The 22,631-nt window shown below is 43.2% G+C and overlaps 1 protein-coding gene across 1 annotated transcript in view; it reads left to right on the forward strand.

Moving 5' to 3' along the window:
- Positions 1-5,861: 5,861 nt before the first annotated feature.
- Positions 5,862-22,631, forward strand: part of AKAP12 (A-kinase anchoring protein 12) — a 109,451-nt gene continuing 92,681 nt past the window's right edge. Inside the window, exon 1 of the mRNA XM_027972558.2 lies at positions 5,862-6,177. Coding sequence (XP_027828359.1) covers positions 6,016-6,177 — 162 coding nt within the window. The 5' untranslated portion in view covers positions 5,862-6,015. The remainder of the gene's footprint in view (positions 6,178-22,631) is intronic.

The following is a 22,631-nucleotide window of genomic DNA, read 5'->3' on the forward strand; positions in this document are numbered from 1 at the left end:
AGACATGGACCAAGATTAGGATGGGAGAGCTATAAAATGGAATAAAATAGTCAATCTGTCTTGTACACAATTTTAGTAATTCTTGTTTTTTCCACTGGGTTCTTAATCACAAAAAAATAGTTGAAGTATCTTTTAATGTCAAAGACAACGTATAGCAGGCTAATATTAAATATTCACAGAGATTTATGTTAATAGAGGAACATAAAAATCTGTCAGTAACTTACAATGTATGTCTCTGTAGTGTCTTTTCTTGAGTAAAAGGTGTTGACTTAAACCAGTTTTCAGCTTTAAAAAGTCCCAAGCATTTTGCCTGGCACTTAACTCAGTACGAGTTTGTTGAATTAATAGGTCAAAATACATTTTTTAATGTTGATTCTCTGGCGGCTCAGACAGTAAAGAATCTGCCTGCAATGCAGGAGACCTGGGTTCGATCCCTACATTGGGAAGATCCCCTGGAGGAGGGCATGGCAACCCACTCCAGTATTCTTGCCTGGAGAATCCCATGGACAGAAGAGCCTGGTGGGCTACAGTCCATGGGGTCACAAAGAGTCAGACACAAGTGATAGACTAATGCTTGATCTTCCCTGGAGTGAAGAAACTTTCCAGATGCCTTCAGGTACCCTCCATAAATGTGTCCTGAGAAATTCTCTCTTCATATTGGGGAAATCATTTACTATATCTGGGTTCTAGTCACTCCATGGTGGGTGAAGACCAGCTCAATTCAAGAAAACGGAGAAACCAAAGCTATATTGGCTTACTGGGGACTGCTTTTCAATTATATTCATTTATTTATTCATTTATAGTTAGACACATCTTGTGCAAAGTGGTGGGAGCTATGTTAAACTAGTTCTCTGTAAATAATTGCTTCTATATAGTTTTCCACAGTGGCTGGTACCAGCGGGGGAGATGTGCATTTGTGCTAAGTCATTTCGGTCGTGTCTGACTCTGTGAGACCCTATGGACTATAGCCCACCAGGCTACTCTGTCCACGGGATTCTCCTGGCAAGAATACTGGAGTGTGCCATTCCCTCTTCCAGATCTTCCAGACCCAGGGATCAAACCTATGCCTCTTATGTCTCTTGCATTGGCAGGCAGGATCTTTACCACTAGCACCTCCTGCGAAGCTCCCTGGGAGTGGGGTATGTGTATATATAAATGATATGAATGAAAGAATTAACCGCTCCCTCAAACAATGCCCCTGGGAAGCCTCATCTCATGGTTCCCTCCCTTTGTTACTTTAGAGTAATCTTGATTTAAGTCAGTTTTAAATCTTGGCCATTTTTAAATCTTGGTAAATGAAACAGGGACTTCTCTGATAGCTCAGTTGGTAAAGAATCTGCCTACAATGTGGGAGACTTGGGTTCAATCCCTGGATTGGGAAGATCTCCTGGAGAAGGGAAAGGCTACCCACTCCAGTATTCTGGCCTAGAGAGTTCCGTGGACTGCATGGTCCATGGGGTCTCAAAGAGTCGGACATGACCGAGTGATTTTCACTTTCAAATGAAACAGACATATGAATAGCTGGCTTAATACTTAACCTCAAAGCAATATATTCCTTAAAAGTTAGAATAGTAACAATTGCCTGTATACATAATGTATACCTACAGGAGGTTGGCTTTTAGCTGGGGGTGCCATGCTGTGAAACCTGGGGAGTGAAAGTGTGGAGTCCTAACCACTGGACCACCAGGGAACTCCCCCAACCTTTAAGCTTAATCTGTATGTTGAACTTTTTCTGTAGTTTCTACATGAGTGTTGGTTTATTAGCTACTCATGAATTGAATACAATTATTAACTTTTCTAGTTTTCTACTTAATAATCAGCAAATGCAGGAGAGCAGGAGTTGGGCTCTTAGATGACTTAGGAATCTTGATGTACATAATTGCTTCAGAAAAAAATAGACTTTAAGGAAAATAAGTTAAGCGGTAGTTTCAGGGGAGAAGAGGTGCTAGTGTTATGTGAAACTGTCTGAAGGTTTTGTATGGAGGAAATGATCTGTGGGTTAGAGTGCTGGTTTTAGATTCCGTTTTAAACACTCTAGTAATTATTGTGCTTTCAAGGGGCTGGAGTCAATGTTAACACTTGCAAACTATATTTTGGTGTGCGCACAAGATACCCAGCTATGACTCTAACTTTTATTGGCAAGTCTTGCGTGACCTGTCTTTCTGGAGAAGTAAGCATGCGACAGGCATACAAGTTCAGCCTGCTGTAACGGCAACGTGTATTTGTTTTTGAGAAATCTCAAACTGTTTTTATTAACTCTCTCAGGGAAATGACTACCACCAACTGCCCCCATGGGAGGAGATGCGCAGGGACACCTGCGTCCTGCTGTTTGGAGGAGACAGGGTTGCTGTCGAGAAAACTAGATATCAAGGTAACCGACAGCCGTGGACTGAGAAGTGCAAACTAAAGGCCAGCTGCCCGCCTCTCCACGGCTGCCACCAATGCCAGAAATTCTGAAGGCGTCTCCAAAACTCTTGAAAAGAAAAGCTTGATGGCTTGACTTGGAGTCTTGAGTGAGAAGCACAGTAATGCTGTGGCAGGCATATAATGGGTACTCGCTAAATACGTGTTGAAAGAGTGAAGGGATGAATAAGATTTGAATACTGTTTTGAAGCACTAATAGGTTGGGACATCCCATTGCTGGGGATGATACATAACAAAACCACTCTTCTTCACAAAAATAGCAAAGGGCAAACGCACACTACTAGGTACAAAATAGATAACCAACTAGGACCTACTATATAGCATAGGGAACTAAACTCAGTATCTTATATAACCTACAATGGAAAAGAATCAGTGAATTACTTTGCTGCCAGTTCAGTTCAGTTCGGTCGCTCAGTCGTGTCCGACTCTTTGCGACCCCGTGAATCGCAGCACGCCAGGCCTCCCTGTCCATCACCATCTCCCGGAGTTCACTCAGACTCACGTCCATCGAGTCCGTGATGCCATCCAGCCATCTCATCCTCTGTCGTCCCCTTTTCCTCCTGCCCCCAATCCCTCCTAGCATCAGAGTCTTTTCCAATGAGTCAACTCTTCGCATGAGGTGGCCAAAGTACTGGAGTTTCAGCTTGAGCATCATTCCTTCCCAAGAAATGCCAGGGCTGATCTCCTTCAGAATGGACTCCTTGGATCTCCTTGACACCTAAAATTAACACAACATTGTAAATCAACTTGTAAATAAAATTTTTATTACATTTCAATAACATTTTTTCAAAATTGATGAATAAATCAAAAAATAAAATTAATGAAGCGTCTAAAAAAAAACAAAGAGCAATTCCCCAGTCTGTGAGTAAAATGGAAAGGATTCTCTGGTCAGTCTTAAAACCAAAGGAACTTAATGCGTGTGTTTGTCTGAAGCTCTAACACTTTGACCACCTGGTATGAAGAGCAGCTGACCCACTGGAAAAGATCCTGATGCTGGGAAAGACTGAGGGCAAGAGGAGAAGGGGACAACAGAGGACCAGATAATTAGATGGCATCACCAACTTAATAGACATGAGTTTGAGCAAGCTCTGGGAGATGGTGAAAGACAGGGAAGCCTGGCATGCTGCAGTCCATGGGGTCACAAGGAGTTGGACACGACTGAGCAACTGAACAACAACAACTTAATGTGTGTTTGTGTGAATCTACAAAGGAGTCCATTATTCTTAATACCTCCTTATCATGGTGCTGTTTCAGGCAGAACAGGAAGTACTAGAACATGCACATTTCTTAAAGTAAGATTTTGCATTTAAAAACTAAGAATCTGAGCATTTCACAGCCTGAAAAGTAAACACAAAGCAAACAATTGCTAGTCTAATCAGACATTGGCAGTGTCTTACTTTGCATGTGGGTTGTACGTCCCTGGCTTGAATTTTTGACCTTGCAATCTCTTCTGAAAATTCAGACTAAGTGAGATGTGAAAAGCTTCAAGATTTTCCTAGGAACTGAATAAATATAATCTCACAGAATGGAAAGTTTTGATAGTATTTGTACTACCTAATGATACATTTTCATATGTGCTGACATTAATCATTCTCAGATAGGTTTTAACAGCATTTTTCCTTCTTAACATCCTAGGTGAGGTCTAAATGCACTTTTCACCCACATCCCTGAGAAGAGACAGCACGTTTGAAGCTTCCCACAGAAGGGGAGTAACCTGTTGGGGAGTGGTTCCAAAAGAAGGAATCTGCTTTTCCAACTGCTGCTGAGTCGCTTCAGTCGTGTCCGACTCTGTGCGACCCCAGAGACGGCAGCCTACCAGGCTCCCCAGTCCCTGGGATTCTCCAGGCAAGGCCACTGGAGTGGGTTGCCATTTCCTTCTTTGCTCTTCCAACTATCAGCTGTGAATCTTTGAGGGCCTGATTTAACCTTTCTGGGCCTATTTTCTCTCACTATACTGGTAACCTGAGCACAGTAGGATCTACACTGTAGTACTGCTCTGAGGATGAAATGTGATTGTACATACAAAGTACACTCACAATGTCTGGTACAGAGTAAGTACTCAAATGTTTCCTCAATAATCCAAAATTTAAGTCAAAATGAGTGAAATGCTTAAAAATTCGGAAAACCAACCATTTTGGAAATAGACTGCTTCTTAAATGTCAGATTTCAGAGAAAGTGGCCGCTATGTACTCCTTTCAGATAAACTGATAAATTCAGAAGAATTGTATGTTGGATAACTAACCTGTGGTTCCCCGGCCATTTTACTACATGTAATTAATTAGGCACAGATATTCTGGTGCCCAACTGCTGTTTACATCAATTCTCCTGCCACTGAGTCCCAAATCTGGATATGTATCTAGTATTAGGGGCAATATTCCACAAGTTTCTTAATTTGTAATGAGATTCTGTGAAAACCGAAGGGCTTAGTGGCCGGTTAAAACTGGGCTAATTTTTTTTTTCAGCCCCACTGTCTTCATGCTTACCAACTGGGTGATTCCGTTAACATTTTCATTTAGGTCAAATATATACCGACTGCCTGCTATATTCACACAACAAGCCTTCTTTTCAGGAGTAGGAAGGGACAGAATGCAAGGCCCTGATGCTGTTATTATGGAAAGCTTTTATCTATGGAGAAATACTGACGGCAAATGAACAGATCCGTGTGATCCTGTTTCAGCCGTGCGCAAGCGAGAGGTGGCCTGGACTCCAGCATCATGCTCTTAAGGACAGGCACATTTCCAGTAACAGTCTCACTTCCCCAGTTTCCCCGGGGAAGGAGGGGAGCGGTGTTGCCGATGGCATCGCCTGATATCACTTGTTCTGGGTGATAGGAGAGCGTGGGGCCGCCTGGCCCACCTCATCCGTGGTCTGATTGCATTAACCTCTTGGTTCCCTGCTCCTGCCACGTGAGGTGCCCTAATATGGTCAGACTCCGGCGGAGCCCAGGAGCGCTTGCCTTTCTCCGGCTCCCGGCGAGGAGGCAGGAACGCATGTTCAGTGGCAAGCAGTCCGAAGGAAGGAAAACGGGGATCTAGGTTCGCATCTGGGCGAGTTGAGAGTGGGCTGCAGCAGAAGCCTTGCCTCAGGTCATCCATCATTTAATAACCACCCCCACCCCCAGAGACTCCGATCTCCCCTGGGGGGGGGCTCCCTTTTCTCGTTGTCCCCTCACTTTCGGGGAGGCACCTCTGGGTGGACCCCTAGCTGCAGTCCTGATAGGAATGGGAGGCGCCCTGGGGGTCGAGGTGGGCGGCTCGCCAAGGCTCCGGCTGCTCGTCGGGTCCTAGCAGCCTGGGGGGAGATGCTACTGCAAGGCGTGTCTGGGGCTGCGCTCATGTGATGAAGCGAGGGAAAAACAAGGGGGAGGAGGAGGAGGCAAAGAGGTGGCTTTTTTTTTTTTTTTTTTTTAAGGAGTTTGCCGCGAGCGCGTCTCCTTCATTCGCAGTCTGGGCGGGTTTGGAGGAGCACGGCGGGAGACTGAGGCGCTCTTGGGACTTTGCGAGTGCACGGCTTCTGGCTCTTCTCCGCGTCCCTGCGATTTGGGGAAGGCGTTCTCCAAGCGGCTAGCCACCGGAGAACCGCAGACGAGCCATGGGCGCCGGGAGCTCCACCGAGCAGCGGAGCCCGGAGCAGCCGGAGGCGGGGAGCGCGACGCCCGCCGAGCCCGAGCCCAGCGGCGGCGGCTCTGCGGCGGAGGCGGCGCCCGGCACGCCTGGAGACCCGGCCATCGCCCCTGCGGACCCCGCCACCAAGGTAGAGGCGCTCCGGGCCACCTGCCCGGAGGAGGAGGGGAGGGTGGGGCGGGACGGCGGGGGTCTTTGGGGGTAAGGGGAGGGGGGAGGTCCCCTCGATCTCCGCCTGCAGTAACTTAACGGCCGGTCCAGCCCATCTGCAAACTCGTGAGCCTGAATCCCTCTTTGTAGGCTTTTCAGGGTTTTAGCGCCGGGGCGGGACCAAAGGATCCGCGAGCGCGGCGAGGGGGGCTCGCATCTTTGTCGTGGGTCTCCAGGGGAGGCGACTGCGCCATCCGCAGTAATAAAATTCGCCCGCTGCCCGCGGCTGAGCCTTTCTCCACGCTCTTCCGGTGGAGCGACCCAACCCGACACCGGCGAGCTGCCTGTGGTGGGGGTTGGGGTGCGGGGTGTCTGCGGAGCCCTGACCCCCGGCCAAACGTGTCGAGCCCCCCACCCCGTCTCCCTATGCGGAAAGTCAGCTGTTGGGCCGTGACGCGTGTTGCAGCCTGGTGACTCCGCCACCAATGGGTTCCCCGCAGCGCACTGTCCTTGCTGCCGGCTGTGTCTGGAGCGACCGGGTTTGGTACCCAGTCCTCCTGCGTCAGGCGGCTGAAGCAGACAACACCGCCTTCCCGATGCAGAGAAAGCCTGGGGTGTAGCTCACTCGCAGCCAAAGAAAACCTGAGCCGACGCGGCATTTCCAAAAGGAATGACAGGGTTCGCAAACACGGCGGCGTCCTCCTTTTCGCTCAGTTCGCTGGACTCAGTGGGATAAACAAATACTGGAGGAGTAGTTACAAGTTCTCAAAGGATGCAGTCGAAGGCGTAAGGGAGTAGTCCCTGTCTATTCCGGTCTATGGAGGCAGTGCTGAACGTCCTAGACATTTTGCATTTTATAGTCTTAGGTCTTCGAAATATTTATTCTTGGCAACTGCAGCCGCCAAGATTGTGACTTGTCCAGATCATTGTTTTTTAGATCTGTTTTCCAGAATTTATGTTCATTAGCCAGGCTTCACTCCACCCGTTTTGTGATACTTTTATGGGAAGATGTGGGTAACCATACTTAAAAAGAAAAAAGAAACGTGTCAAGTTTGAGAATATACAGAGTACTTGAGGACCTTTAAGAGTTATCTCAGGAAATATAGATACTTACAGTGTAAGGGGAAAAAAAAACACTGAAATCGAGGTAAAAATCACAGAATTATGACCTCATCGCCTTGACCTTTTAGCTGTGGTAGTCTAGCTTGGATGGAGAGACTGCTTTTAACTAGATTACCTCTAGTCATTAACATACCTCCTTGTAAAACCCACGGTCCCTAGAGCTGTAGATGCTTACAAGTAGCTACTGTGCCTGGAATGCCTAGATTCTCTAAGATATGCTTAAGACATCTATCCTTTTGAGGTCTCAGTTATGTGTGTGTGTGTATATATACACACACACACATATATTTAGCTGCACCATGTCTTAACTGTAGCATGTGGGATCTAGTTCCCTAACCAGGGATCAAATCCAGGGCGTACCCCCTCCCTCCTCCGGCATTGGGAGCTCAGTGTCCAGACTTCACTGGACCACCAGGGAAGTGCCTCAGTTATGCTTTAATATTTACTGTATCTCACTTTTTGATGTCAACTTCTGTCAAAATGTCTGCATAACCAGTATTTAGAGTCCATTAATGAAAGTAATTTTAAGGCATAATTGCTAAAAGCTTGCAGTTGCATTTTTTTCTTTGGCTTTTACCAGCCCTTCAGGTCTTAGTAACAGTTCACACTAAAATATGGTACTTATTCTCTTCCCAATAAACTTCTGTGTATTCGTTTAAAATGTTGCTTCCTTTCTGTTCTCTTTATCTTTTCCATAACATCATCCTTCTTCCTCTTTCCTAGTCACAACCATCTTGAAACAGTGAGATGACCTCCTTTAAAAAAGTACTTAAATGACATCCTGATATCATTGAACTTTCTGGCAGACTGCCCAGTTATCAATTTGCAGACAAATCAATACGCTTACATGCACATGTTAGAAAACGTGTAGTTTTTCATTGCGACTAGCAAAATTTATTACTCCAAAGACCTAAGTCTTTTCAAAAGGACTCTCTAATTAAGAATGATTCAGCATGTAGCTTTTGTCTCCTTTCTTCACCCTGTTCAACCCTAATTTCGGACCTCTGAGTAATTTCATCTGCCATTCTGGGTTCCCATAGCACCATGGACCTTTCTTGCCAGCAGTTTCCATGTTTGTGGGTTTAGTGACTTGATGAGTAAGTGTTCTGGCTGCTGTGAATGCTCCACAAAGGCAGGGATCGAACCTGGGTTTGCTTATAACAGGTGTTGCTCCGAGTATGGAGTGTGTGGCTGGCATGTAGGATGATTCTGACACCTTGATTTTGATTGGAGAGGGTCAAGTTGGGGAATACCTTGGTCCATCTGCTTTCTTTTTTAAACTTGTAATTTTGTATTGGGGTATAACAGATAAACAACCGTCTACTTTTTCTTTGACTTTATCATCATGGTCTGTCTCACTTATCAGGTAGTGACTCAGTCAACGTCAGTTCTGGTTATTCTCATACCAGGTGAATATCTAGCAGAAAACTAAGATTTGGGAACTCAGCTTTCTTTTTCTTTAGAATGGCTTGTTTACCATTGCATTTCAAATTGCCTTTAATCTCAAGTAGACAAATGCATGATAAATGCAAGTGGCTCAAATTAGACCACTTCATACATTGAATTAGTGATGAATTACATCTTGAGCTTTTTTGATTGGGTCTATAGACATCTGGGGAGGTTTAGACTAATATATCCCCCTCCCACTAGCAGAATGCTGATCATTAATTAAAGGCTATTAGCAGGTTCCGCCCCCCACCCTCGAGGCTGGTAAAACTTGATTACACAAGCCTAACATTTAGATGCATTGAGACAAATCCTGATTTTATCTGTGATGTATTTTAATGGAAATGGAAGGAGTCTTATCTTCCAATCAATCTTTTACAATCTTAATATGTTAATTGTGAGGCAAAATGGCCTGATCAGTTATTTTCCAGGTTAAATTTTGAGAGTTTGCAGGGTACAGAAAGATTAAACAACCTGAACACAGGTGGTAAACAAAGCCTAATATTGTTCCTCAATTGCCTGCTTTCATTTAGGTAGCAGCATCAGGTGGGGTTGGCCAGTGAACTTCCTTTTCTCTGACACATCTTGATTTCTGGAGCGAAGCTCCAGGCTAAATCTGGACAATCACAATCCTCTAAATTAACCTTTTCTGTTTAGTGACTTAGAGCTGGAAATTAAACAGTTCTCAGTTCAACAGTGTAAGGCCTACCTCCCTGGCAGGTGGGGAGACTGAGACCCTTGTCAGTGTTTCAAGCTGTGGTTCCATTTGGCTGCAAGAGCTGCGACTCAAATAGATGTATGCAAATAGGAGAATCTATTGTCCTGATGAATAGAGTTAAGGATGTCGCTACCTTTTGTGCATTAAACAGACAATTGAGTCGGCCAGCTGCATTTCCTAATTCCCGTCCCAGCCTAGGGTATGTGCTGTTTCCCACTTGCCCCGTGTTTACTAAAGATGGGACTAGAGATGGCTGTCATGTGATTATGTCATTGGTTTTCCAGGAAAGAGCCAGAATTTAAGATTTCAAGAGAATTATATGTTAACAGAGTGTTGTTTTCTGGGTGTGACTGCCTGTATTCCTATGAATTTCCCTCAGATTATAAGAGGTGCTATTTGCTGATTAGAACATAGTCTGGAGATTGGAGTTGGGGGTGTGAGGATGGTCACTTAGGTCTGAGAGCCAGTGGGGGCTGCATTGCCTTCCTTTGAATCCATTACAGGCTTTTAGGCTCAGCAGAGATTTCCGATTGAAATACTTCCCTGGGCAAAGGACAGCCTCTAAATGTGCATCCTCTCCGAATTCACTGTGTGTCCACTAATCTCTGTGCAAGGATCACTTTAGACTACATTAAAAGAACGATTCCAGTTTGGTATCTTATAGGATAATTAATAAAATGGAAAGAAAATGTTCTGTTTTAAAAGGCCTTAAGAAATGATTTCATTTTCTTTATCATGTTAACAGCAGTGTTACAGAATACCAACGAAAGGAAAATCAGCTAAATAGTCATTCTTTATGTTATAGTTATTCAAGAAGTGAGAAATTAACTTACAGCACTAAGTGATGTGAGAAAAGTACATCGGTACTTTTAGCGCAAGAAAACTGTAAAACTAAATATCCTTGAAGCTAATTCTTCATTTTCTCATACCCTAAAAAATTATAAATTAGGAGAAGTTTCATTTTAAAATAATTTAATAGAAAAGTATGAAAAAATCTGGGTTTGGGAGGGAGATGAAAGCTTATTTTCAATAAACTATTTTAAAATCTATAATTATAATTGTCTTGTCTGTTTAGATTTTGGGCCATTTTCCTGCAAGTTAGTACCTTATTAAAGAATGTAAGAGTAGTTTATACCTGTGATCCTACCTGTTGGTACATCTAATAAAAGGATTAGGGTGAAAAGATATTAATCTGTAATAATTTCAGTTATATATACATTTATATTTCTTATTATGAATAATTACGTTTGCTTATTTAAATCTGACTGTAGGCCTGACAGCATCATTCTTGAATCATAAAGGTTTTATGAAAAGATGATCAAAAGCACTTGCTTACTCTTATTAAAATGATTTATTTATTTATTTGGCTGCTCTATGTCTTAGTTGCGGCACTCAGAATCTTCCATCTTCGTTTCAGAATGGAGGAACTTTTTTTTTTCTAGCTGCTGCCTGCAAACTCTTGTTAGCTTCGGCTTGTGGGATCTAGTTGCCTGGTCAGGGATTGAGCCGGTAACCTCTGAGTTGGGGGCCAAAGTCTTAGCTACAGGTTCCCCAGGGAAGTCCCTAAAATGATTTTTATTTAAAGTCATTGCAAACAAGATTCATTTAATGTTTGTTTTTCTAAGAATGTTAATGGTTGAGAACCTATAATTTGTAGAGGATGATAAAAAGGGAACGTATCCTAATATTCCTCCCACCCCTGAAGTACTCACTGTTGACAACAATTTGAAATCAAGGTTGGTTGTTTCTTGCATATTCTTCTAAAACTTTTATGCCTGTGCAAGTGTATGAATAAGAATAGCCCTGTTTTGTCCTTTTAACAAATGAGATCCTAACATAAATTCTGCAACTTTAGGGTTTGGCTGTCTTTTCATATCAGGATATAAAGATCTCCCTTCATTCTTATTGGCTACATGAATTTCTCATTTATGTATGAATTGAGAGTACCACAATGATTTAACCAATCCCCTGTGTGTATATTTAGATTTTCCTAGTCTTGTTATACTAAATTGGCACGGGAAATATCCTAGTTCAGATATCTTTGTATGTGTGCAAATGTATCTCTCAGAGAGATTTCTGAAAGTAGGATTGCTGGATCATAGGATTTCTATGCATTTTAAATTTTGATAATCCTTGCTAAATTTACTTTCCAAAGAGATTCAGCCACTTTGCATTCCTACTCTGGAGATCGACACTGACCTTCCCATGTCTTTGCCTCAGTGGATAGCAGATTTTCTAGTATTTGCCAGGCTGTACCTCAGTTGGCACCTTGGATTCCCTCGGTGCATTTTTAGCTATGGAGTTGAGTGCCCTGTCAGGTGTATTGATTGTATGTGTTTCTTCTGTTCAGCACTTCATTAGGAACCGGACTGGCTTTCAGAACATTATAGGCTATAGTTTATTTACCTGTTGAGTTCTTAGTTACTTAGTTGTGTCTGACTCTTTGTGGCCCCAGGAACTGTGGCCCACGAGGCTTCTCCATCCATAGGATTTTCCAGGCTGGAATACTAGAGTGGACTGTGATTTCCTTCTCCAGGGGATCTTCGTGAGCCAGGGACTGAACCTGCATCTCCTGCATTGGCAGGCGGATTCTTTACCACTGAGCCACCTGGGAACATAGTTCATTTTAAAAGACTTTCCCCTCCCAGAAATTAATCAGAATTGGGAAAAAACAAGCTTAGACTAAAAACAAGGCTGAGGTATTGTTCCCTTTCCTTCCCAAATTAGTAAACTGGCTTTAATTTTATTTGCTTGGATCAACTTTGCAATGACCTACTTCTTTAGCTATCAATTTAAAAATTTCTCCTCTGGGAACAATGTAAAATCATCCAGTTGCCAGAAATTTCTTCATACATCTGATCCATGAAATGTTGGAATCACGAATTGTGGGCAGTAGAAATTCACTTCCTGGGAAAACAGTAGTCCCCTCCCCTGGGCGCCGTTCTCAGTTCTCCTAACAAATGACAGCCTGGCTCTGTTAACTGGAATAAATGTTTTCCCAGAAAAACGTAGGTGTTCAAAGCACTGGAAACTACAGCGTCTTTCCCGGACACTTAGGCTTCTCTTAATGCAAGTATTCATTCAAGATCAAAGGTTTTCGTCTTCCCTGCAGTTTCTTCATGATGTTGTGTAAATGAGAGAAGCCAAATTTTAGGAAGGGGAGATTACTATAAATCAGTGGCCCATCTGCTGTTTGTTATATGCAGGCATGCAAATTGTGGGCGTCTGGAGAGATTACATTTTCTGTGGTTCCCAAACCTGGTTGTGTAGTTGAATCACCTGGGGAGCTTTTTAAAGACCCCACCCGGCCCCCTTCTAGATTATTCTATCAGAATCCCAGGCCATTCCAGCATCTGAGATTCTGTAGCCCTGATGCTCATCCGGGGTCCTGATTTGTCTGGTGTGGTCTCCGTGGTCTGGAGGAAGCGGTTACGGGGTGTCGGAGCTGAGGGGGGCAATGGAGAGGTGGCTGCAAGCGCACTCTGAGCGATGTTGGTGCTCGTGTGGGTGGCAGAGAGGGTTCCAGAAGAGCAAGGGGGAGAAAATCAAGGGAAACCTCTCCCCGACATAACTTCACTCCTTTATTCTGCTGTCTTGAGACTATACATGCTGATAGTCTTAATAGTATTGTTCTTAATGGAATGTACTCTTCAAGGTAAATAAGTATGGAATCCAGTGTTCTTTTCTTTTCTCTGAGCCAGGATCTACTTGTCAACATTAACTTTTTTGTTCCCCCCCGATGCCTCTTAACCATCGACCCTCATTTATCATGTTGAAAACATCACTTGAGTTAGTAGGCCATAGCTGTTGGCTTCATTTATGGCCTTTGGCTGGTCTGAATGTTGGGTGACGAGATCTTAACACCTAACCAAGTCGTTGAGGATGAGCCTGGAAGGGGGGCTGTCTGGCTTTCTGCACCATATAGTTGCTGTTCTGTCTTGATTTCATGAACATTTCTCTGCTGGCTCCTGTACTCCTGGAACTGGGGATACAAAGAAGAGAGAAATCCAAGAGCTTGGTGCTTAAAAAATAGTCAAAGTGCTCCCTTTCATGTATTCTTCTCTTCGATCCATTAAAATGGATTATTTTCTGTCTAGAGGAGGAGGTTTAAATTCATTTTCCATACTGGTCACTGTTGTTCCAGTACCATCAATTAAATAGTCTCGAGTTTCCGTATTCACATATATGTTTATTGATTTTCTTTTACTTTAAAATTTTTCCTACTCTGTTTATTTGTACACGTAGTTAAAAGCAGTCAGAGAGTGGCTAAAAATCTAATCGATTCTAATGGCAGATCCATGGTTTGAGATATTTTTATATTCTACATCTTCAGGCACTGTTAGGGCTTGTCCTGGTCTCATGGCTATGGTAAGTTTAGTGAAAAGGAGTGTTAGTTGCTCAGTTGTGTCCAACTCTTTGTGACCTCATGGTATGTATCTTGCCAGGCTCCTCTGTCCATGAGATTTCCCAGGAAAGAATACTGGAGTGGGCTGTCATTCCCTTCTCAAGGGGACTTTCCCAACCCAGGGTTGAACCCAGGTCTCCCGCATTGCAGGCAGATTCTTTACTGTCTGAGCCACCAGAAAATATATACATACATACTAAAAAGTGGGGAGCCTGTGTTGTCTTCAGAAGTGAATTTATTTCCTTGGTATATAATAATATTATTCATTAAAAATAATCACTCGAGTATTTTCTAACCACTTACGCTATGAAAGGCCCTGGTTCTAGATGCTTCAGGAGGTGAATAACACAGAATTATCCTTGAGCACCTCATGATCTAGGTGAGGTAAGGGGTCCCCAACCTTTTTGGCACCAGGGACTGGTTTCGTGGGAAGCCAGTTTTTCCACCAACAAGGGGTGGGGGATGGGGATGGTTTGGGGTGATTTGAGTACATTACATTTACTGTGTGCTTTATTTCTAATCTAACGCCATCACTGATGTGGCAGCAGATACCGGTCCAGGGCCGGGAGGTTGAGGACTCCAGCTTTAAAGGAAAGATTCAATAACAAAGATTCAAATAAGTTGGGCAGGCAATAGAAGAACTGCCATTAGTTGGTACATGTCTGTTCAGTGAATTGTCTGGATAGCTGATGTACAAAGAAAAGACGATTTTGCCAAGTGTTACAAGCAGATAAATAGGCCATAATAGTCAGGAGGCCGGAAGGCACAGGGCATATGAAGGAGCTGAATGTTTATAAGAGGATAATGGAAAGATGACCGTAGAATTGCAGGCAATTATGGTAAGAGCTCGGAGAAGGCAATGGCACCCCACTCCAGTGCTCTTGCCTGGAAAATCCCATGGACGGAGGAGCCTGGAAGGCTGTAGTCCCTGGGGTCACTAAGAGTCAGACACGACTGAGAAACTTCACTTTCACTTTTCACTTTCATGCATTGGAGAAGGAAATGGCAACCCACTCCAGTGTTCTTGCCTGGAGAATCCCAGGGACGGGGGAGCCTGGTGGGCTGCTGTCTATGGGGTCGCACAGAGTCGGACACAACTGAAGCGACTTAGCAGCAGCAGCAGCAGCAGCATGGTAAGACAGGCTGCAGAGGGCCGTCCCAGTGGAGGCTTCTGATAAAAAGAAAGCCAAGAGGCAGGCCCTTCCACACTCAGCAGAGAGGACACCCCCAGGAGCGTGGGAGGCGGATATTAACCTGAGCGATGGGATGGGTGCAGAGTGTAGGCTCAGCGCAGGGGAAGCCAAAAACAGCTGAGACTTCAAGGCTTGGAATATGGAGTGCTCCAGTTTCTCCAGTAAACAAGGATGTTCCCCTCCTGCTGTCGGTTTCAGATGTCTATTGCTGTAGCCAACCGTGCCAAACAACGACACACCAGTTGTACCTTTAGAAGAGAAAACGTCACTTGACAGTTATAGCCCCCCTTTTTATTAATGTAAGGAAGAAGTTTGCATCAGAGTCTAGGAAAACGACAGAGAGCATCCGTGAGATCCATAGCGCATCTCTAAGTAGTGACCTGCGTTAGCCCAGATCACAGGCACTGTGAGCCACCCAGATTGGCGAAGTGGGGAGCCCCCAGGGAAGGTGAATATCACAGGATAAGAGCTGATGGCACCAGAGGAGCTGAGAGTGGTAGCTGGGGAGAAGGTGGAACCACTGAGTGATAATCAAAGAGAAGAATAGATAAAACAGATGGAATTGGGTCGAATAGCCATTGGGTCACTGCTTCAGCAGGCAACAGTGACTAGTTTATCTCTGCATCTGAGTCCACCTAAAAATGAAAGAGGCTGATGGTTGACTAGCATCTCTTCCATTTGTAGGCAAAGAATCTAGGTGGCTTGGGGAATGTTTATCTTCACTTTCAAAGAAGACATTTCTTCTTTGCAATTTTTTCCACCTCCAGCATATGCCCTCTGGTGTGTCGTTTGGAGGACGATTTATGGTTTGCTATTTTTCTTCATGTCTGAGCGTATGATTTCTTATTGAATCAAGCCATTGCATAAGGCTCTGGGTTTTGTCTGCCTCGTGATCAATTTTCTGTCCTTACTCCTGATATTGACCATCCTTATTGAAGACATGTTTCATTACATTCTTGATAGTTTTACTTGCTCTTTGAAATACATATTGCTGTGATGCATAGAGCAATAACAAAACATAAAACAATGTTGGTGTATGTTATTGTGCTTAGCCTTCTTTAATTTTTTTACATTTTCAGTTCTGGGTGCTACTTTTTCACTATGGTAACCAACTGCTTGTATAATGCTTCTTACGGAACATTTGTTTGAAATTATCCTTCACTTGGGTATGTATGTAAAGCAGTCTTATTCCACACCTATAACCCTGAATGCTATGCAAAGTTCAGCCTTAGATGTGGTTAAATTTGCAATGACTATATACTGCTATACCAACTGGGGTGGAAATGAGGGGATGGAGAAAGGATTGCAATCTACAAGAAATTGCTAAGGATTAGACAGTTTTTCGGTGATGAATTTTTCTTAATTATTTCAGAGACACATCTAACCAGTATTTAGACATGAATTCATGACTCCTGTAGTGTTATTCTAAATATCTGAATGGAAATTTTTGTTCTTGTTCTGCTCTGTTTTATATGAAGTCAGTTACTGAAAAGCAGTGGAAAATGTTACCAGTAAACTACTAAATCAGTCCTGATTATCAAGGTTTTTTCCCCTCTGATCCTGACAAAAGCTAGTATATGAAATTTATTTATATTTTTTAGTATATGAAATTTAAATAAAAAATACTTGACAGGCATGAGGGCAAAACTCAAATTAATTTGGTTTTATAACTGATTTTTTTTTTTTAACCTTCAGGAGTTTGTTTCCTTTAAATTCAGTTTGACGGCAGTGTTAGATCTGTCTGTTTTGCTTACAATATAGGAAATTTGTTTTGCTTTGATTAAAATGCAGATTGATTGTTCTTTTGTTATTGATTTTTGCTATTAAAGACACATTAAGGTCTTTCAAAATGCTCAAAAGCTTTTTGTCCTAAATGGAGCTAAGAGCACCCTCAATGTTATCTAGAGTTGCAACAGTGACAGAGGTTTCAAGTCACTTCTGGAGCTGTGCCTGATAAACAGTCCTCCAGGACAGAGAGGAATTCAAAGAATGCTGAAGTATTCAGGGAAGTAGGTCATGGTTTAAAACATTACATTTGTCAGAGAAAGTTTCTCAAGCAGTCCCTGTGATCATTGGATCCCTGCTAATTTCTTACTCAGGGTTCTTTAGTCTTAGGCAAATTAGGTGGCTAAATTAACTTGTTAGTCTCTAGGAGGGCGGGACTAAAAGTAACAGATTCCCCACACGCATGTGCTCTCCCAACACCAAAAATAAAGAGCTAGGGCTATAGATGGGCTCAATCAGTAAAGAATCCACCTGCAGTGTGGGAGACCTGGATTCGATCCCTGGGTTGGGAAGATCCCCTGGAGAAGGGAACAACTATCCACTTCAGTATTCTTGCCTGGAGACTCTCACGGACAGAGGAGCCTGGTGGGCTACAGTCATGGTGTCGCAAAGAGTCGGACATGACTGAGCGACTTTCACAGGGCTATATATGAGCGACCAGAAAATCACAGAAGTGGTAAGTGTTTTTTCTTCATTGCACAACCCTGGAGTAAAAATGTTTCGAAAATGCAAAATAAATAATGCAAATATTTATTTTGCATATTTTAAAAAGTGTTTTAAGAAAAAAATAAATTCCATACAGCCAGATGAAAAAAAAAAAGTAAATAGGCAGATGATGTGTAAGTATATTTAGGAAAATTGGAGTACCTTTTAAGTGAGCTGAGGGGTCTGTCTTTGCCACCAGGATTAAGGACAGTGGGGACCTGCTGATCCCCTATATGTGGCCATAGTGCCCACAGTCTCTTGTGGACTTGAATTTGTGGAAACCATTTCTTTTTTTTTTTTTTTACTTTTTTTTACTTTATTTTACTTTACAATACTGTATTGGTTTTGCCATACATTGACATGAATCCACCATGGGTGTACATGCGTTCCCAAACATGAACCCCCTCCCACCTCCCTCCCCATAACATCTCTCTGGGTCATCACCGTGCACCAGCCCCAAACATGCTGTATCCTGCGTCGGACATAGACTGGCGATTCGATTCTTACATGATAGTATACATGTTACAATGCCATTCTCCCAAATCATCCCACCCTCTCCCTCTCCCTCTGAGTCCAAAAGTCCGTTATACACATCTGTGTCTTTTTTGCTGTCTTGCATACAGGGTCGTCATTGCCATCTTTCTAAATTCCATATATATGTGTTAGTATACTGTATTGGTGTTTTTCTTTCTTGGAAACCATTTCTTGCCGTGAATTGTAGCTGAGTGCCAGATGAAGAGGCACTAATAAGACAGGTGCAAGAGAAAGCACATACTAGGGTACCAAGAAAGGCGGCACAGAGGAGGCTGTGGACTGAGTGTGTCCCTAAAACTCAAGTTGAAACTCTAATCGCCAGTGTGATAGTATTAAGAGATGGAGTCTTTGGGAAGTAATTAGGTCATGAGGGTGGAACCCTCATTAAGGAATTAGTGTCCTTATAAGAAGAGACACCAAAGCTTGCATCCCCTCCCCACCCTCAAGTGGTACCCTCTACAAAGCAGGTGGAGAACCCTTAGGAGAGCAAAATCAGCCTGCACCCTAATCTTGGACTTCCAGCTTCCAGAGCTCAGAAATAAATGTTTCTCATCTTGGCCACTCAGCTTATGGTAATTTTTCACAGTGATCAAACTAAGAGGAAATGGAATTTATGGTGAATTGCTGAAGAATGGAGATGCTTAGGAGAAGGAGGCAAGGAAATAATTAAATAATTTTTAAATAATAAAAGTAACAAAGGGGCAAGAGAGACCCTCACCCTCTTGGGAGAAATACTGAGTGAAAAATAGTCTAGGAGAAGTTGGGTTAAAGATTTCTTTTGGGGGGACTTCCCTGGTGGTCCAGTGGTTAAGACTTCGCCTTCCAATGCAGAGGGCATTGGGGTTTGATCCTTGATTTAGGAACCAAGATCCCACATGCCGTGTGACCCTGAAAACAAAAAATAAAACAGAAGGAAGCCATATTGTAACAAATTCAGTACAGACTTTAAAATGGTCCACATCAAAAAGATTTCATTTTTTAACTACAGAACTTTTGCAGAAACTTTAATATGTTATTTATTAATTATGCCTCTCCTAAAGGGGACATATAATATGCATCTTTACCCAAATGCAATTGGGAAATGCCAGGCTAGTGAAGACGCAATTAGAAAACAGTGATTGTGAGAAGCCAGGAGGGGTATCTGTGGCTCCGCCTTGGAGAATTTGAATACCAGCGTGTGACTTATGCATTAATTGAAATTGGCAGTGTGAAACCAGTAATTAATTGAGATCTACATCTCCATTTGTTCGGATGGAGGTTAGGACTTAACTTTATTTCAAATCTGAGACCTAGAGAATAATTCTGAGATATTAAGGAAATTTGTTCTCTTTTGGGGGAGGGGAGGAAGCAGCATGGATTTTCATTTCATTCATATAAAAATGATTTCCTCTTATATCCAATGTTTAAATGAAGTAAATGTAGAGAGATTCTTACTCTGATTAAAATGAAAATAAAGGATATATCCCAGCTTTAAAATGTACATTATTTGGGAAATGTCTCAGAATATCCTAAGATGAAATATTTCATAGTTTTATGTCCTTATTAAGTTATATCTAGAATTCCTGATGTATTTGGTGGGGGTGGCAGGGAAAGAAAAAGAAACAGAAAATTGAGCAACAGTAGGATCATTGAAAATTTGGAAATTGAATATACTTTGGGTTCACTTCATTTTTCAAATAATCTAGATAGTTTGTATGTTAGATTTAGTTTTTATTTTCAATGTGTGGTGAGTCCAGTAACCATCGACTCAAGTTTCTGTGGCACTTAATTAATTACCATAGGGCTGAACATCCTAGCACAAGCGACATTATGTCCTAAAACTCTCCCTTAACCGTATTTTCTGGGGCCAAAGACAATTGGACTACTGTGGAGTTAAATGCTGTAAATTATTGTGTTCCTCAAACCCTCTCCAGCGCCTGCAGTGAATACTGGAGGTATTGTAACTGTATGTGAACTTGAACGAAGATCAGGCGAAGGTCAAAACAGAGCCTTCTTGAATGGAGCTACAAATTCTTCTTCTGGCAAATAAGAGTAAAGGGAAATGTCACCCGCTTGTTGCTTTTTATGGTCATGAAGAGGGAAAAAATCCCTGAAGCCTCTGATTCCTTTGCTATGAGCTGACCAAGCTGGCTTATTTCGGCTTCGGATAAGAAGCTGAGACGCACACTGATTTATTTTTTCCTTGAGTCTGATCAAAGCAAATCAAAGCAAATAACAGCATCCTGGGAGTGTAACGAAGCTAAATTTTTAAGAAAGTCGCTCCTTTGGAAAACCTAAAAATCAATATTCTTGTAAGATTACTTCAGGCCATTTAAGTGGGAGCAACTCAATCTAGGCATAAAATGATGATTCCTGCTTCTTAGTGAACATTTACTAATACTGTATTTACTTTAAAAATTAGTTCACATAGAAATATGGTTAATATCCCCACGCAGTGGCCCCTGTCTTCAGTGTGACTTTTTGTGTTATGCTCACACAAAGCGTGAATGTCCTGTGAGTGAAAGGGGAGCCTGGCTGTGTCAGTTTTGTGTCCTCTGCCCATGTTCAAGGGCTCTTCCCACAGTTATTTGACTGTGTTTCTGGGTTGCTTACAAGGGTGAAAACTGTAGGGGATTAACTAAGGCATAAACCTTAAGGATCAGGCATATGTAGAAATATGAGAAAAATGTAGTCCCTTCTCTCACCATCAACTCACTGACGTTTGTTGGTTTTGAGTACTGTTAGGTATCAGATGGTTTCGGAGGGCACTTGCCCATCCTTTTTCCTATCTTATTTTTCAGTCATAACTTCTATGAGGTAAGTGGTATCATTCTCACTTTAAAAGGGTGCCAACAAAGTAAACATTTATGAAACTTTTGATTCACCAACTCTTAAAAAAAAAAGATTATTTATTTGGCTGTTCTGGGTCTTACTTGCAGCATGCGGGATCTAGTTTCCCTGATCAGGGATCGAACCCAGGCCCCCTACACTGGGAGTGCGGCGTCTTAGCCACTGGACCACCAGGGAGGTCCCACAGTTCACTGACTCTTGAGTCTTCTCCTGGTTTCATCAGCTCCTTGGGGTGGGGCTGGGGGGAACGAAACCACTGTGATGTGAACCTGGCCTTGGCTGTGATGCTAAGGAGGAGACAGCTCCTGATACACTAGACCCTCCTCAGATCCTGGGATTTTCTGCCTCTCTAGGTATATTAGGATGTATCATTCTATCTGCTGTCAAGTAAATGGCAAACGATTTATCTTTGTGGGCCATCCAGTTATTTCAAAGCTTGTCCTCATTCTTCCCGTTCCCTCCGGATGTGAAGATAGCTGATGCCAGACTGTAAGAGCTCCTTGGGTTTGGTGGCAAGTAACGACCTAAAGACTCATCTCCGCTCATTTTTCTCTTCCATTTGGGTGTAACTGAATGCCAGGTACCTACAACCACCATCTTCTCCCTTCCCATTTTGCTTGGTCATCCTGACTTCCCAGCATATCATCTGTCTGTCCTTTCGTACCCGTGTAAATCCTGTTCCATATCCTCCCTAAGGATCATCCCCTGGCTGACTCGTCCGTCCAGATCAGGGCTTTGTCCTGCTGGGATACTGTCCTCTCCCAGGGTTTTAACACCCAGTTATATCCACCAAGTGTCAGTCCCACACATGCATCTATCTGTCAGACAAGTTCACCTCAAAAACAGTGTTTTCTTCTGTCCCCTTTGCCTGCCTCTTCTTCCCATAAGGGAACTCTCTCTCTAGTGCCTTCAGCATCTTATAGAAGGCTGAATGGTACCACTGTCTTACTGGCTCTTTCCTTTCATTTGCCAGTATCTAGGCCGTCTGGGGCTTCCTAGGTGGCTCAGTGGTAAAGAAACCGCCAACCAATGCAGGAGACTCAGGTTTGATCCCTGGGTGGGGAAGATCCCCTGGAAAAGGAAGTGGCAACCCTCTGCAGTGTTCTTGCCTGGGAAATCCCATGGACAGAGGAGCCTGGCAAGGTACAGTCTATGGGGTCACAAACAGTCGGGCATGACTGAGCAACGAAACAGCAACAGCAGAGCGTGCAGGCCATCGTGAAGTCCCACTGGTTCTAGAGCTGCTTCCTTAGACCTTTGTTTCAGCTTCCCTGGTGGCTCAGATGGTAAAGAATCTGCCTGCTCTGCAGGAGACCTGGGTTCAATTTCTGGGTTGGGAAGATCCCCTGGAGGAGGGCATGGCAACCCACTCTAGTATTCTTGCCTGGAGAATCCGCATGGACAGAGGAGCCTCGTGGGCACAGTCCATGGGGTTGCAAAGAGTCAGACATGATTGTGACTAAGCCCAGGCACATGCAATGTACTGCAACATTAGTCTTCAAATTAGTCTTCCTGCTCCTAGCCATTTTTCTGTGTGTATGACTGCTTTATAGATATAGTTAGATGGTAGAAGTACCTGGAATTTGTATTTGTCCTTCTAGACTTTTCCTCTTTGCCCCACTTACACACCTATGTATTTATTATCCTTTATTCCTCACGTTGCATCTTGAGGGTTGGAAAAGATAAAAACCAACAGT

This window comes from Ovis aries, chromosome 8, assembly GCF_016772045.2.
Source record: "Ovis aries strain OAR_USU_Benz2616 breed Rambouillet chromosome 8, ARS-UI_Ramb_v3.0, whole genome shotgun sequence".
Classification (NCBI taxonomy): domain Eukaryota; kingdom Metazoa; phylum Chordata; class Mammalia; order Artiodactyla; family Bovidae; genus Ovis; species Ovis aries.